Genomic DNA, 16907 nt, shown 5'->3' with positions numbered 1-16907 from the left:
ATATATATATATATATATATGTATATATATATATATATATATATATATATATATATATATATATATATATATATATATATATATATATATATATAATACATACCTATATATATAAATATATATATATATATTATATATATATATATGTAATTATTATAAATTGTTTTATTTTTTTATTATTTCTAAGTTTATACTTTAATGTACATTATATATTATTCTTATTTATACTATCTTATACGGTTCTCTTGTATATACTTCTACTTTTGAAAGATTTTCATTTTATATTTTTTTACAAAAAAGTTTTAAAATATTCAAATAATCATATAAATAAAAAAAGTTTCAGATTTTTTCATATATATGTATATATATATATATATATATATATATATATATATATATATATATATATATATATATATATATATATATATGTATATATATATATATATATATATATATATATATATATATATATATATATATATATATATATATATATATATGTATGTGTGTATGTATGTATGTATGTATGTATGTATGTATGTATGTATGTATTTAAGAAATTTGAGTATGAGTTTTAAAAAATTAGAAAGAAAAAGCGACATAAAAAGTATATGTTTTGGTTTATGTAAAAAATGCACTATGATAAAAATGTTGTAAGTTTTTTAAAAATGCATGGAAATTGTAAAAAGGCTATATTTAAAAATGTTATATTTAAACAGAAATTAGATTGTTTATTTATTTAGAATGTTAATTAACCATTTTCAAAATAGAAATATAAAATTAATATAATAACAATAGTAAAAATTGTTTAGAAAATAAAGTCTTCAATTCTTAATATTAAAAAAAAGGATTAAATTAGATAAATAAAAAAAGATTAATTGGACATCAAATATGTTATAAAAATAATTAGCATAGTTTGAATAGTTTGATAATAATTTTATTGGCATGAAATTATTTGAAATGATATGTATATATATATATATCAAAGCCAAAATTTTAAATGTATTTTAAATTCATTATCCTATGGCTGAGGGGCCATTTTTATGGAGGAGGAACATTACTTTGTTTTCTGTTACATTTCCTTCCCAACACCTTTATTTTAAAACTTGAAATTTAAAACTTAATAAAGCTTGCTACAGGAAGAAACAAGTGTTATACTATCAAAGACATTGTAGAGTTTTTTTTAATTACCTAATAGAAGTGTGATGTAGTTGGGAGTTCATCTTGAAAGTTTTTTTTATTACCTAGTATAAAAGTGATGTAGTTCGGAGTTCATCTTGAAAGTTTTTTTTATTACCTAATATAAGTGAGATGTAGTTCGGAGTAAATCTTTAAAGATTTTTTGTTGCCAGGTATAAGTTTGATCTCATTCAGAGTTTTAAAGAAGTAATAATTTATTATTAGTTGTTGTGTAATTATAAATATACATTAATAGTACTAGTTTTTGACTGTTTATGAAAAAAAAAATTTAAATTGCTAGCTTAAATATTGTTAAATAACAATTTAAAATAGGAGAGATTAAAAAATTCTTAAAGTTGTTTGAAATTTGTGTTGATAAATTGTGTGGTCATTTTGCAATTAAGAATAAATACTCTACTCTATACATATGATTAGTTGTTTTAGCATATGATAGTATTGTTGTTGTATTTATTTATAAACAGTTGTTTTAGTGTATAGTATAGTTATCAATTACTTAGAAGATATAAGGTTGCAAAAGGATTGTAATAGAAAGTCCATTCAAACAGATTTAAATATTGAAAAGATGAACATGAAAAAAGGTGAGAATTACAATGTTATAACTTATGCAGATTTTTATCTCCTCTCCCTCTTTAGCTTTTTTGATCTCTTTATGAACTACCATCTAGTGGTGATCAAGTCACATTTTGGAATAATATTGTTTTGAATGTTTGGGCTGCGAAAATAGATTTAACTTATTTTTTGTAATCAAGATAAAAGTATTTGGCTATTATTTTGAATGAGCAACATCTCTCCCTTTTAATTTATTATTTTTATTATTATTAAATTTAATCTACAACAAAAAAATCTGTGATCCAGGCAAAGTAACTAATTCCTGTTAAAGTTGATTCATGGTAGGAAAGTAATCAGACAACTGAGAGTGAAAATTAACTATGCAAAATTGTCCGTATATTAATATGTTACATTCTTGATGCAAAAAATATAAGTATTGATCAAATAGTTTTGGTTGGAAGTATAAAATAAGTATAAAATTTTGGCTCAATTTATTTAATTTTACTTATTCTGTGGTAAGTCTTGTAATAATTCATACGGTTTCTTTGGTGCTGTCAATTTGTAAGTGCCTGGAAACAGATAACGGGGTAGTAGTCCTTGAATTTTATGGTTTGAAATGTTGGAATAAGTTTAGTGAATTTAAATTTTGAATAGCTTTGAATAGAGTGTTTTTCTAATGAAAAAAGTCTTCATGCTGAACAATGGCTTTCACTTCTTGGTAATAAATGTTATTGTTTGTAAATAATTTTTTTTGTATAAAGTTAGTGTATATCTTTTATATAAGTATTATTATATATAAGTAATTTTATTTGTATGAATACTATTGTAATTAGATTTGTATGAATACTATTGTAGTTAGGAAAGTTCGTAGAACTCCCCTATTAAAAAAAAAAAAAGTTTTTTTAATTTTATTTTATTAAATGTTCAAAATAATGTCCATCATTATCTATACAAAGTTGCATCCTTTCAAGCCATTTATCAAACGTTTATTTATACTCTTCTTTAGGTATACTTTGAAATAGCTTCATTATGTGAGTTTTTTGACTTTCAACGTCAGTATCGTCATCAAGATTTTTTAAATTTTCCTTACATGCCTCAACTCTATTCTTGCTATTTTGGTTGGATAACTTGTGGGGTATCAAACGTGATGTTAATTTTCTTTTTTTAAGTGCGTTGTGAATGATTTTGTTGATTGTAAAACAATCGATGTCAGGGCTTCAATTATATTATGTGTTGCATGCAGATTTTCTTCAATAATGGCTTGCACACGTTCAATATTCTCAGCTGTATACGTGGTTCGAAGGTGCCCTGAGCGAAGATCATCTTTGAGACTCTCTCTACCATCTTTAAATAAAGTAGCCCACTTGGCAACTGCACTATATTTCGAAGCTTGGTCACCACGAACTAAAACCAATTCATTGATTATGGCTTGTGCTGAAACTCCAAGTAGAGCACGGGTTTTAATATATGCTTGATATTCAAATTTTTCCATTTTTAAATTTTTTCTTTTAAATGTATATAATAAAATTTAGATTTTTTTTAATTTCAAAATTTACATTCAAAATATTTCAACAAGTACTTAAAATGTTCATAATTAAACACAGTTTAAAATGATATATAAATATTTTCTGTCTCATTGTATCTTTTAAGTATATAAATAATTTTTTCAAATATATAAGCGTTATTTTGCATAAATAGTTTCATTTATATAAATAATATTGTATACAAATAAAATATTAAAAATAGTTATTTAAACTCCTATCATTCAAATTTTTATTTTCACAGTGAAATCTGGAAAAAATTCTTTATACAAAAGTTCAGGTATATCTTTTTTAATAAAAACTACTTTTTTTTATTATTTATATATTTATACTATATTATTTATTAATTTTTGTTTTATATTATTATTGGTTTTTTATTATTAATTAAATTTATTATGTTTGTTTATTATGTTATACATTTATATATTTATCATTAAGTTTAACACAGTATTATTACAAATATTACTACTAGTATTTTAGTCTAATTTTTTATATATTGTTTATTATAATAAAATCTTGATCATGGCTTTAGCAAAAGTAAATATATGTTGTTCTTTTGCAGATTGTTAGCCAGGAATATATTTTTTACTTCATTTTTGCAATATTGCGAATATTTATTGCTATTGTTTTACAAAAATATTGGGAATTTATATTGACATGTCGAGTTACTTCACAAAAAAATTAAGTCATTAAATTTTGAGAATTTTCAATCCGTTGGGAATTCCACAGTATACGTAGTGCCATTGGGCTGGCTAACACCCTGTTTTGTTTACTAAATTAATATAATACAAGTGAATCTAAAAATCAAAGGTTAAAGCTATTGTAATAATTTCAATTTTACTTGCTAATTGAACTGAGTTTTTTTATAGGTTATATTTGCATATATTTCAGCTCGAGTTGTGATTGTTGATCTATCATTGCCATCAGATCTCTTTAGTGACAATTTAGTTAAAGCATTGACCTTGTTTTTTCCACTTCACAATTCTGTATCTGGTCCTCCTAGAGTCCAACTATTTAGTTTGTTTGTCCTTGGAAAATCTGCAAAAGTTAGCATTATTTTTAAATACTTCATTTAAATAAATGCGAAAAAAATAATAATAATAAGTTTAAATAAGTATGAACTATAAATAATATTTATAGATAATTAGAATAAATAAGAAAGTTAATTACTTAAATATAGTTAGAGTTAAATGATTATATTATCTCAATAAAATATTCATATAAATATTCTTAAAAAATTTTTTTTTTTTTAATTTCTTATTTTTTTGATGTTTGCTTCCCCAAGACTTGGGGGCACTAGTTAAGGAGGCTGCTTTTTTTAAATAATAATAGCTAAATAATACGTATTATATTCATAATATACCTGGAGTTATAAAGTTTATAATTATCAAAGTAATTAATAATAAAAATAAATGCAACTTTATTAAAAATAAATGTAACTTTATTATCATGAGTTAAATATTATTATGTATTGTATAATAAACTTTATACTTGAGTCTTTTTTTTATTATTTCTATTTTTATAGTGCTTGGTACCATTACAAAACAGCATGAACTCAAAGAATATTTTGGAGTTGATTCATGAATTGATTTTGATTGAGCAAAAATTTTCTGGAGGATTACATGACTTTGAAGGTTTGATCCGATTTTTGAATATATGTGATGTTATGGGACTTTTAGTACTTTTGCTAAATGTATTTAATAATTAAGATGTAAGAATAAATAAATTTAAAATTTACTAAGAATAAATATATTTAATAATTTACTAGGATATATTCATAATTAATTCAATATAAAGTCATAATTTGAAACATAGGATTTTTTTGTAAGTTTATCTCCACCGCTTATAATATTGTTGTCAGCTATATTCAAGGATGTAAAAAGTACCTAATAATTATTTGTGAATGCACAAAAAGTTATAAGGTACTTTGGTATTAACTGTTTATCTAACACAAGAAAATCTAAAAGGTGGAATTACAATAATCAAACCCAACTGCACAACTTTCTTGAAAGTGTTTCCTTGCGATTCATTGCCAAAACTTGTTATATTGCTCTATTTTTATAAACTTTGTTTTAACAATTTGACCATGGATTTTAACATTTTAAAAATATGCTCTATAAAATAGATTTTGAGTTATGTTAAAAACAAAATAACATTAAAACTTTTATCTACACTAATGTTTTTATATTACCAAAACACTTTTTTTAAAAATAACAAAATAATAAAATTACTGATAATGACTTTAGTTTAAAGTATTAACGAAAGTTGTATTATTTTGTATTATGTAAATTATATAAGTATGCATTTTTTATAATAAAAGCTTTTTATAAAAAAAAATTTAATTTTAATTTTTTGAACAATGTCTTTTTAAGACAATGTTAGTCTCTTTAATGAACTTGATATAAGAATCATTAACATTAATACACTCAAAACGATAATAAAAAAATTTTTAATGACAAATATTTTGAAAAACCGTTAGAAATAAACAACTTTAATCTTTGCCAATGATTTTATATTATTGAAAATCTTTTAAATAAAGTAGCATATTGCAGCTAATGATTTTTTTATATTAAGTATTAATGAATATAAATATAAAGTTTTTTTTCTTTACATATGTTATATGTTTTTTATGATAAAAGCGTGTGTGTGTGTGTGTGTGTGTGTGTGTGTGTGTGTGTGTGTGTGTATATATTAGGGGGTTGACTTTTTCACAACTATACTTGGGTATAGTGCCAAAATATGACATTCTACATTAGATTACCGATTTTAAAAGTTCTATTGACTAAAGTTACAAAACGTCCCCCATAATTAGAAAAATATGTTTTTGTTTGAGAAATACATAAAAATCGACTAATTAGCAGATAAATAACAATTTATTTTGACAAAATAACTATCATTTAAACAAGATACAATTTAAAAGTTGTTTTGCAGAATAAATCTGTAGTTCATTTTGTCTATATCTCTGGCATGAATTTCTTGCATAACTTTTATGGCTCTTTAAGTACAAATATTGGATCTCTGAATTCCTTGTATTCTTCTGGGCTCCTGTTACCAAAATCTTTTCAAGGTCTTCATGGCTGAAGTTGAAGTTATTACTTGTTCTAAATTTTTAAAATCATGTTCTGAGTATTGCATGTCAGAAAGCCATATATCAGACCAAGTTGATGCAATGAAATCGCAAATCAAGCACAATTGATTATTATCTAATTCAGTTAAAATAAATACCAGAATGGCATAGATTGCTCTTGAATTCCATTTGACATTGTGCAACGATGGCAGACTTTTGAAGTTTATAGCTGGAAAGCTGCCATTCACCTTCATGTATCGGTAACTTTGTACCAACTTGAACAAAAACTCCATGTCATCTCTCCATTTATTAGTCTTTGCTTTACAAATTTGTTCACCTTGCTTGAAGCTTGACTTCAAATTTTCATAATTTTTTTTCAGGTTTTCAATAAATTTGTAATGTAATTCTGGCAATTTTGACACTCCTTCGTTAAGAATTTCATTCATAGTATGTTTCAAAGTTGTGTCCAACACATGACGCTTACAACTAATAAATTGAAACGGTTCAAGATTTTTTCTTTCAAATTCTCTTTGCTGTTGAATTACAACTCCGTTTTTACTCCCAGTATTCACACTTGTAGTATCAGATATTAAAACTTTAATACTACTCCATAGTTGAAATTTATCCAACACTTCAACTATTCCACTGTAATTACTAATGGCTTTCCCATCATCTAGTTTTAAAATTGCTAGTTTCACCTCCTTTTCTGCATTTTTTAAAACCAAAACTTGATACTCCTTCTCTGACATTCTTTTACCGTCAAAGTGCAACACCCAATTCTCATTTCTTAAATTACTTATCATGTGCTTTTCCATTTTTTGAGCTGCTGACATTGTAGCTCTATAAAACTCAGATTTAGATGGGACTTGTACATTAACACCACATTCAGATAAATTTTTGCAAACTTCTGCTGATTTATTAATATTTAGCTTTGACTTCTTAACTAAGTAGCAGCCACAATGATGTTCTCATATTTTCTCTTAACTTTTTTGTCTGGAGGAATATAATTAGAATCTTGTTCATCATTTTGTTCATTGCCTTCTTCATTGTTGTCACTGACCTCTACTGTATCTGTTTCAGGTATGCTAGGTCTCTTCCTGCCAGCCTTAGATGGATGTTCTTTAACAGTTTTTGATGTACAATAACCAACTTGACCATTAGTACCCACTTGTAAGTAATAAAATGCTTTGTCTTCATTGTTAAGGCAGTTACCATTTACTTTAGTTATATCAAATAAATGATCCCACTTTTCTTCAAGACATTGTTTAGATTTTTGAACTGAATGATATTTGTTAATGAGAATTTCTATTTTTTTTGTTATAGACCTTTCATTTATTTTTGGTAAACTAAGCTTGAGTCATAAATCAGATAATTCTGTGCCAACTCTTTTACATCTCGAATAAACTGACTTCTCTAACTTTGATAAGCAAATAAACCGACCAATAACAGAATAAGCTTTTAGCATTTTATTCAAATTATCAAGTGGCTCTAAAACTTTGGGTATGTGAGGTCTTGTTGATTTTGATTTCTTAAAGTGGAATAGATTTTGAGACCAGGCTTTCATATTTTCAGGTTTTTCAGCTATCTGCAAGCTTATTCTTGACATTTCTAAAATATAAAGTATACATTAATTATAATTATAAGTTACATATGAAGCTTAAAATTAAATCTATTATACATTTTAAGCATACATAAATAACTTACTTTAATTATATTAATTGTAGATTTTAGTAAACACAAAATAATTATCTTGATTTGAACACATTTATTTTGACAGCAAATGACAATTAAAGATGACACTTGCAGAAGCAATTAGTATTTGATGAATTTAAACAGTTTATACATAAAATTATATATTACCATTATTCGTATCATGCAAAACAATAAAAATGTATAAAAAATGTAAAAAAAGTTACCTATTTTAGCTTGTTTAAAAAAAAAAAAATTTTTTTTAAAAAAGCATTTCTATGGGGGATGTTTTTGCAACCAAAGATCTAAAAGCATGTATTTCTATAAACAAAATTAATAATGTCAGCTTTTTAAAAATATACCCATTCATTTTTAAGTGAAAAAATTGAAAAGTCAAGCCCCTAATATATATATATATATATATATATATATATATATATATATATCGATGGCTCCGCGCAAAATCGGACTATCTGCTATCTCCGCCCATAACAAAATTGATCTATCTGCAATCTCCGCGTAAAACAAAATTGGCTTATCTGCGATCTCCGCGTAAAACAAAATTGGACTATCTGAATTTTTGCTAGATGCATTTTTGGACTATCTGCGTTTTTCGGGTGCATAAATTATAGATGGTGTTTTTTTAAATATTTGAAGTTTTTTATAAAATTCTAGAAATGTTTAAATAATAGCGATTATTTAAACATTTATTAATAGCGATTATTTAAAAACAAAACCTTGATCATAACTTGATTAAGTTTGTGAGTAATCAAGTAGTTTTAATTAAGATAAATATGTTAAAAATACTTATGTTGTTGTTAATAACAACATAGCATATGTAACCAAAACATGTTTGTTATGTTACATACTAATTGACAAATTCATAATATATACTTTATCAACTTTATTTAGTCTTGTTGTTGTGACTAGTAACTTTAGATCAAATAAAATTCTTCTTATGTTATGTTGCATCGTTGCTAAGTGGTCTTTATATGCAAGATCTGCATATGAAGTCCACTCCACTTTCTATAAATGGTATATTCTTATAAATGTATTTTCTAAAATTGAATTAAATTCCAGACGCTTTTAGGATTTTGCTGTAGTAATAAACATCCTCAGGAGGTTCACTACTACTGGAAATTCCAGAGAAATCAATCCTAGAATATTCTTCATGATTATACAAATATCTAAAAAAGATTCTAGAAAAGTCTTCAAAAATGCTATAGAATCTTGTATTACAATACTGCATTAATACTTTTTTATATGTTTGCAGTATTCCATAATTAATTTTTAATATTTTGGTGACCTGAAAATGTTATATATATATATATATATATATATATATATATATATATATATATATATATATATATATATATATATATATATATATATATATATATATATATATACAGGATGTCTGCCAAAGCAGGGAAAAGTCAGGGAATTCAGATATCTGCAAAAAAATCAGGGGGTTATCAGGGAAATTAGGTTAAATTTTAGAAAAATCAGGAAAGATGGCTCTTCATCAAGTTTACATAACTTAAATAAGTTGTATATGGTACACGTGATATAAAAGTTTATTTGGCAGATAGTTTTATGAACTTTTCTTGATATATTTAATGTTAGTTGCATTATTGTTTATATTCTTGCAGTTTAAGAGCATTTTTCTAAATGAATTTAGGTCAATTTTTGTGAAGTTGAGTTTGGGTAACTTTAATATATAAATATATATATATATATATATATATATATATATATATATATATATATATATATATATATATATATATATATATATATATATATATATTATATATATATATATATATATATATATATAGACATTTGGGTAACTTTAAATTAAATGTATATATATATATATATATATATATATATATATATATATATATATATATATATATATATATATATATATGTATATGTATATGTATATGTATATATATATATATATATATATATATATATATATATATGTATATATATATGTATATGTATATATATATATAAATATATATATATATATATATATATATATATATATATATATATATATATATATATTTATGTTTGTATGAATATATTAGTATTTAAGCAAAGTATAACAGGTTTAGTAAACATAGTACAAACATTCTACATTTTTGCAATTAGTATAACAATGATTAATTATTAGAATTGTTGTTTTTTTATCATCTTTCATTTTACTTGTTATTATTAGTTTAGTTCAGTATTTATTAAAAATTTATGTCATGTAATTTGTTTCAATTTAAGAAAAACTACAGACCAATGTTTGGCATGACCCACTGCAGTCTCTATCTATACTTATTAAAAGTTGCTGATATTGTCTAAAGAAAAGATTGTAATTCAAAAGTGATATATTTTGTGTTACAGCAAATTTAACATATCAAATGCAAAAATTATGCTCGCAGCACTTACATAATCCAACATAAAGTCAAGCTCTTCATTATTTTAGTAGTAAATAACTAATTTTGTGATAAAGATATAGAAACAGAAATACTTTGCGAAAAGTATTTAATAGATGGTAAAATAAGATTTTCAGTTTTGGAAAAACAGGGCAGGACAGGAAAATGTGACTAAACGTTGAATGTGTTAAACTTGTAGATTTACATAGAAATACAAATTAAGAGTACAACTTACTTTGCAAGTAATACTAATGTTTGGCTATCAGAAAACTGTCGATATATGTAGAAAACTTGCTTCAACTTTTAAAATCAATAATACTTATAGTAAACTAATAACAAGTTTCAAGTTTTAAGTTCAATTGTTGAATATGTCTAATTTCTTATAAGTGATACAAACTTGTCTTTAGTTTATATTTGTTTGATATTTATTTTAATAAAGTTTTTTTCTCAATTTTACATTTCTTATTTGTGCAAGTTATACAGTTTTTGATTATATCATTTTTTTATTTTGCTATAGTAGTATTATATTAAAATATTTATTTATATTTACATCTTTAACCTCATGTAAATACAGGTTTCATATCTAAACTTTTTCCCTCAGATCATTAAGGACTAAGAAGCCAAATGCACAAATATTTTTCTCTTGTTGTAAATAAAATATTTTTTTAAATTAATTCCATAAATGTAAATATATGATTTTTTTTCAGTCATAAACCTTATCTACTTTCAAACATAAACATTTTCTTTCAGCATACAAACTTAAAGTTTTTAAAAAAGAAGTTTTAATATTATAGAAACAGTATATTATATATATATATATATATATATATATATATATATATATATATATATATATATATATATATATATATTATTATTATTACATTATATAAACAACTTGTAAATGAAAAATAATTTTAGACTAACAAAGATAAAATTCTGTTTACTTTAAAATAAATTAATATACAATATTATAGTATATTAGTAAAAGAATTTCCTAGTAGGATAGGAATGACCCCTGGATTTTGAAAATAATCCTAAGCGTTACTAAAAACACAATTTTTACATAAAGTGACAAAAATAGTCAAAACTGAATAAACAATATAAATAATACTAAATTAATTTAGTATGCTAATTAACAGTGTCGGATTTGACATTGGCTTTAGGTATTTTTACACCCATTAGATATTGGTCAGCCATTGAAATTTTTTTTTATATCTAGAATAATTTAAGGGTTGATTCCTTACAAATCAAATTTCAAAAACCCCATTTTGGACTTTATTTTTTCTACTTTTTTTAAATCTGTTATTGGGCAAAAAAATCCAGCACTGTAAATATTACCATAAATATAATTTTTAAATATAACATCAAAAGTATATTATGCAGGAAATCATTTAAGTTGTTATTTTGGGGTTATAAGGCAAATCGGCGTAGAATTCCCAAGCAGTTTTTCTCACAAATGTTTTAAGATTCATCAAGTCTTTATATTTTGACTCTCCTATCGGAATTCTGGATTGATAAGTGTCAATAAGTTCAATTGACGTGTTAATGTTAAGATTTTGACGAAGAGGTTTGTAATCTTCAGTGGAAGAGTAACTTAATTTATAAAATATTTTTGGCTCCGGAGTGTATTTCAGACATCTTATGTTTGTAACTGTTGCATCACCCTTTTTACTACCTGGTCTAATTTCTGTGTAATATTTAATATTTGAAAAACTTTTAAAAAAATCGTATTTGAGAAATTTTACTTTATACTTTGGAAAAGAAATTTTTGCATTTTCAATGAAAGCAATGTAGTCGCGAGGCTCGTGTACTGCTCTTCCTTTTAGATTTCTTTCAATATTAACGTGTACACTGTCTCCTTCCATATGTGTATGTCCTTTTTCCAAATATTTCTGTTCAATTATTAAATTATTTTGAAAAGAAAACAAAAGAAGTGAATTTGCTATTACAGTACAACGATTTTGGTAGGTACAGCCGTCAGAATATATTGTCACTTTATTTAAGTTTTGATTTTTTTCTTTATATTCTAATAAGTGATAAAATAATATCGAAGCAAACACATCACTTTCCAGCCCCCCCTCGGTTTCATCCCATAAATAATTGGTTGCCTCTTTTGTGTGGAGGTTATAGATAGTTTGATTATGAATTTTGATCTTCTTTTTAAAGTACAAAGCACCAGCAGATAAAACTGGGCATAAAAGAGTTTGCTGGCAATCCATTGTTAAAACTAGTTCATTAAGGGCAACGTTTTTTTTATCAAAATCTTTACTATTTTGAGCTTGCGTTTTTAAATACCAGTGATCAGTATAACTAGATGGAAGAACATAGTCAGGTGTATCTTTCTTTCTTTCACGAATTTCAACGCAAACATCACACTGATCTTTTTTAGGTTTGTGTATAAATACGTTTTTCTTGTCAAGCAACTCATAAAAAACTGTGTGGCCTACGGGAACCAAGTGTTTTTCTGCTGCTTTAGTCTTGTAGAATCTGCAATATATACATATATATATATATATATATATATATATATATATATATATATATATATATATATATATATATATATATATATATATATATATATATATGTTTCTGAATAGTATTTTATAATTACTCACGGTCACGTATCAATTGGTTTTTGCATCAGAGCGAGGTTACTTATTTGAACATTGTTGCGCGTTGGTTTAAATGTTTGTGCTCTCCATTTTATTCCCGTTGAAAATCCAGATTTTAAGGCTCAAGCTTTTTTTTTTTTTTTGAATTGTTAGGGGCTAGTGCATAATTGGTATTGATATTATTATTAATAATTAATACGTCTCTGATTACTCATTATGTTATTACTCAATGTTGTAATGATGATTTTTATAGTTACAACAGTGCATTGAGAATTTAAAAAACGTGGTGCAATATTTTGAGCCCCGATCTCGAATTTCAAGTATCTTAAGTATGAATTCTTTCTAAGCAAACGTCAAAATCTTTTGTCAATCGCATTATTAAAAATGTATTGTATTGAAGTAAATGTAGGAAGTAATGTATCAAAAGTTAAAAATTTTCTTGCACCTATACTATAACACATTGACATACGCAACCCCCCCCCCCTCCCCACTCACTTTAAACATACGCATTATCAATAATCAAATTGTGGACCATAATATAAAATCAATTTTATATTATGGTCCACAGTTCAGATTACGGAACTTAGAATTGAAAGTTCAAATAAGACGCTAAACTTAATTAAACTTTGTGTAAAAGAATATATTGGCCCAACAGCTATAAACCCTTAATCAAAGTATATTGTACCTGAATGTTTCAGCCTTAGACGTCCAGTTATCAACAAGGTAGAGTCTTTTGGTGTCTTTTCGACAGTAATGAGACTCCAATTTTTCTAACGAATCAATAAACTCATCAGCATACTGCTTACTCAATTGAAAACTATCAAGACTAGTAAATAAATCTGGTTTAGATAATACGTAAGGATTTGCTTTTGGGAATTCTGTTAGACAAAAACGTCTTACTGTGCTATGAGACAATGCCAGAATGTTTAAAAAAAATTGCTTGCATACAGGCTGTATAGTATTTTTAACTTTAAGGTGGTATGCATACTCATTATTTCTTGTGTATTTATCGTATGGGTTAAATACTGTTCTTCTTTTAGTATCGCTTATACAAACTAACAATTTAACCATTTCAATTTTCAGATTTTTATCAAGTAGACAGAACTCGGTTAAAATATGTTGTCTTGTCTCGTCATTAATGTCACAACACCGCAGATTTTTTTGAAAACACATAGTACTTTCGCATCTTGGACCAAGTTCTTTGGCATTTTTTTGAATTTTTTTTCGAACCCCATCAACTAGTTTAGTACCGGTATATTCTTTACCTTGCTCGCGCAGCCTTTTGTTTACGTTCACAAAAGTGCTTTTTTTTATACTTTTTTTTAATGCGTTGTTAAGATCATTCCTAATATTTAATGCATTACTTGATTTGTCAAAAATATTAGGTAGTTCAAAGTTATTTTGGAGTTCAACTGTTAAAAATGTTCTTTCTCTGTCCGATAAACCATCATCATTTACTATTTGAGCCATACTGCAATCAAAATACGTCATTTTAATAAGGTTATATGACATTAAACTTATGAAAACCGGATGCATTTAATACCTTGGTTGACTGTTTCTAGTCACTCTCCTTAATTTCCGTCAAATTTAATTGAACACAAGATTTTTACAAGGGTACTGCCGCGTATAGAGGTTAAGAGCCTCCCCCTCCCCCTAAAAGGCCTAAAAATTTTAAATGCTAAAAAAGCCCTTAACATTGTAAAACGACCCTTAAATTTGCAAGTGGGTCTCTAAATTCGTTAGAACCCCTAATTTGGGTGTGGGGCAGCCTAGTCACACCTCTATCCATAACTATTATTATATGATACCTTTATTAAAAACTAATACTTTGATGTGTCCAAAGAAATTTGCTAAGGTACGAAAAATTGTTTTTACAACATTAAAATTATATAAAAATTTTAAATTTACTCACATAATAAATATATCACATATATATATATATATATATATATATATATATATATATATATATATATATATATATATATATACTTCTAAAAAATGTCACAGCCCAAGGACCCTGACAATATGGTGGTTTCCATAAATCACCAAAAATTATTTATCTCCGAAAGTATATTAACTTGGGTCTCAAAAGAAGTGGTTTCATATATATAAAAAGTTTGTTAAGAAGCGTATTAAAAAAATATAATAATTTTTATTAATATTTTTATTATTAGGCCTAGAGAAAAATTTTTATTATTAGGCCTAGAGATTTTTTTTTTGATCAAGATAATAGTTAAGGTGACATCTGGTTGTAGTTTACTTTGGGTTGAGCTTCAAACTATAGTTTGAAGCTCAAACCAACTACAGCTCTAACCTAACTAAACCAAATGCGGAGAAACTGATTTTAAACCAGATAATTACTTATGCATGTGTTTGAAAGCAGTTTGTGTTTAGCAAAGTATCATCTACAAAAACAAAAGTTTATATATGGACAATAAGGAAAATTTACCATGGCCTGTTTGCTTATGGAACCAAATTAGATTAACAATGATAATTTTGTTAGTTATGAGCTGGCCTCAAAAAAAAATTGTATGTAATTATTTCATTTTGTTTATTTCACTTGGAAAACTTGAGTATAAATATCAATTTAAATTTTTTTATAGCTTTATACAAAAGATATGTATGTACATATATATATATATATATATATATATATATATATATATATATATATATATATATATATATATATATATATATATATATATATATACACATATATATATATACATATAAATATATATATATATATATATATATTTATATATATATACATATGTATGTATATATATATATATTTATATATTTAAATAAATATATATATAAAGTTAGCGTATTGTATATAGTAACCCAGATCGTATAGTTGCGATCTAGGTTACTATATATATATATATATATATATATATATATATATATATATATATATATATATATATATATATATATATATATATATATATATATATATATATATATAGTAACCTTTATCATAACTAACGAAATTATTGTTATTAACTTATTTTAGTTCAATAAGCAATTAAACCAAGTGGAGTTTTCTTTGTTGTCTACTTAAAACCATTCTTTTTTGGAGATGCTATTTAACTAAACACAAACTAGTTAAAAACTCATGCATGAATATTAAACATTATTGTTACCAACTTTTCTTAAATTTGGTTTATCAATAATTAGAATCAAAATCAAACTGAACCTAAGGTTCAGTTGGATTTGAGCTCTAAACCATTAAACATTGGCTTAATCAGATGTCACGTCAACTGTAGTGATGATCAAAAAATATTATTTGATAATTTTTATATACCCAAGTCTTTGGGATAAAATGATATATAAAAAGGGTTGCTTTTTTTACTATGATAGTAATAACTATGATACTATCAAAAATAGCTGTATTTTTTCTATAAAAGAATAATTACAAAATAAAAAAAAACTGCTGTTTTAAATAAACATATCCTTAACTTGTACATTGATCTGAATATCAGGCTTTTATTACTTTTACAGTATATCCAATATAATAAATCATCACATTTTTAATAGACAATATTATTTACTTGAATTTAAATTATAGTCACATTTAGGTAACTATTAGGTAGCTTTAGAAATTATAATTTAACATACTAACACAACTTATCTAAAACATCTATAACTTTGTAGTCCTAACATATTTTTAAGATCTACCATATTTTATTTGATGATAGCAATAATACACTTGAATTAATTAATTTTTGAAGCTAAACAAACCAACTTGTTATTTACACATTTAACCAAAACATGACTGACT

At 24.6% G+C, this 16907-nt stretch overlaps 1 protein-coding gene across 2 annotated transcripts in view; it reads left to right on the top strand.

Moving 5' to 3' along the window:
- Positions 1-2756: 2756 nt before the first annotated feature.
- LOC100202984 (meiosis 1 arrest protein) overlaps positions 2757-16907 on the top strand; it is a 78756-nt gene continuing 64605 nt past the window's right edge. For both annotated transcript variants that reach the window (XM_065791239.1, XM_065791240.1), the window contains exons 1-4: positions 2757-3198; positions 3538-3573; positions 4185-4339; positions 4819-4927. In XM_065791239.1, the coding sequence (XP_065647311.1) occupies positions 3009-3198; positions 3538-3573; positions 4185-4339; positions 4819-4927 (490 nt within the window). In that variant the 5' untranslated portion in view covers positions 2757-3008. The remainder of the gene's footprint in view (positions 3199-3537; positions 3574-4184; positions 4340-4818; positions 4928-16907) is intronic.

This window comes from Hydra vulgaris, chromosome 02, assembly GCF_038396675.1.
Source record: "Hydra vulgaris chromosome 02, alternate assembly HydraT2T_AEP".
Taxonomy (NCBI): Eukaryota; Metazoa; Cnidaria; class Hydrozoa; order Anthoathecata; family Hydridae; genus Hydra; species Hydra vulgaris.
This window is presented reverse-complemented; position numbering and strand designations above follow the sequence as displayed.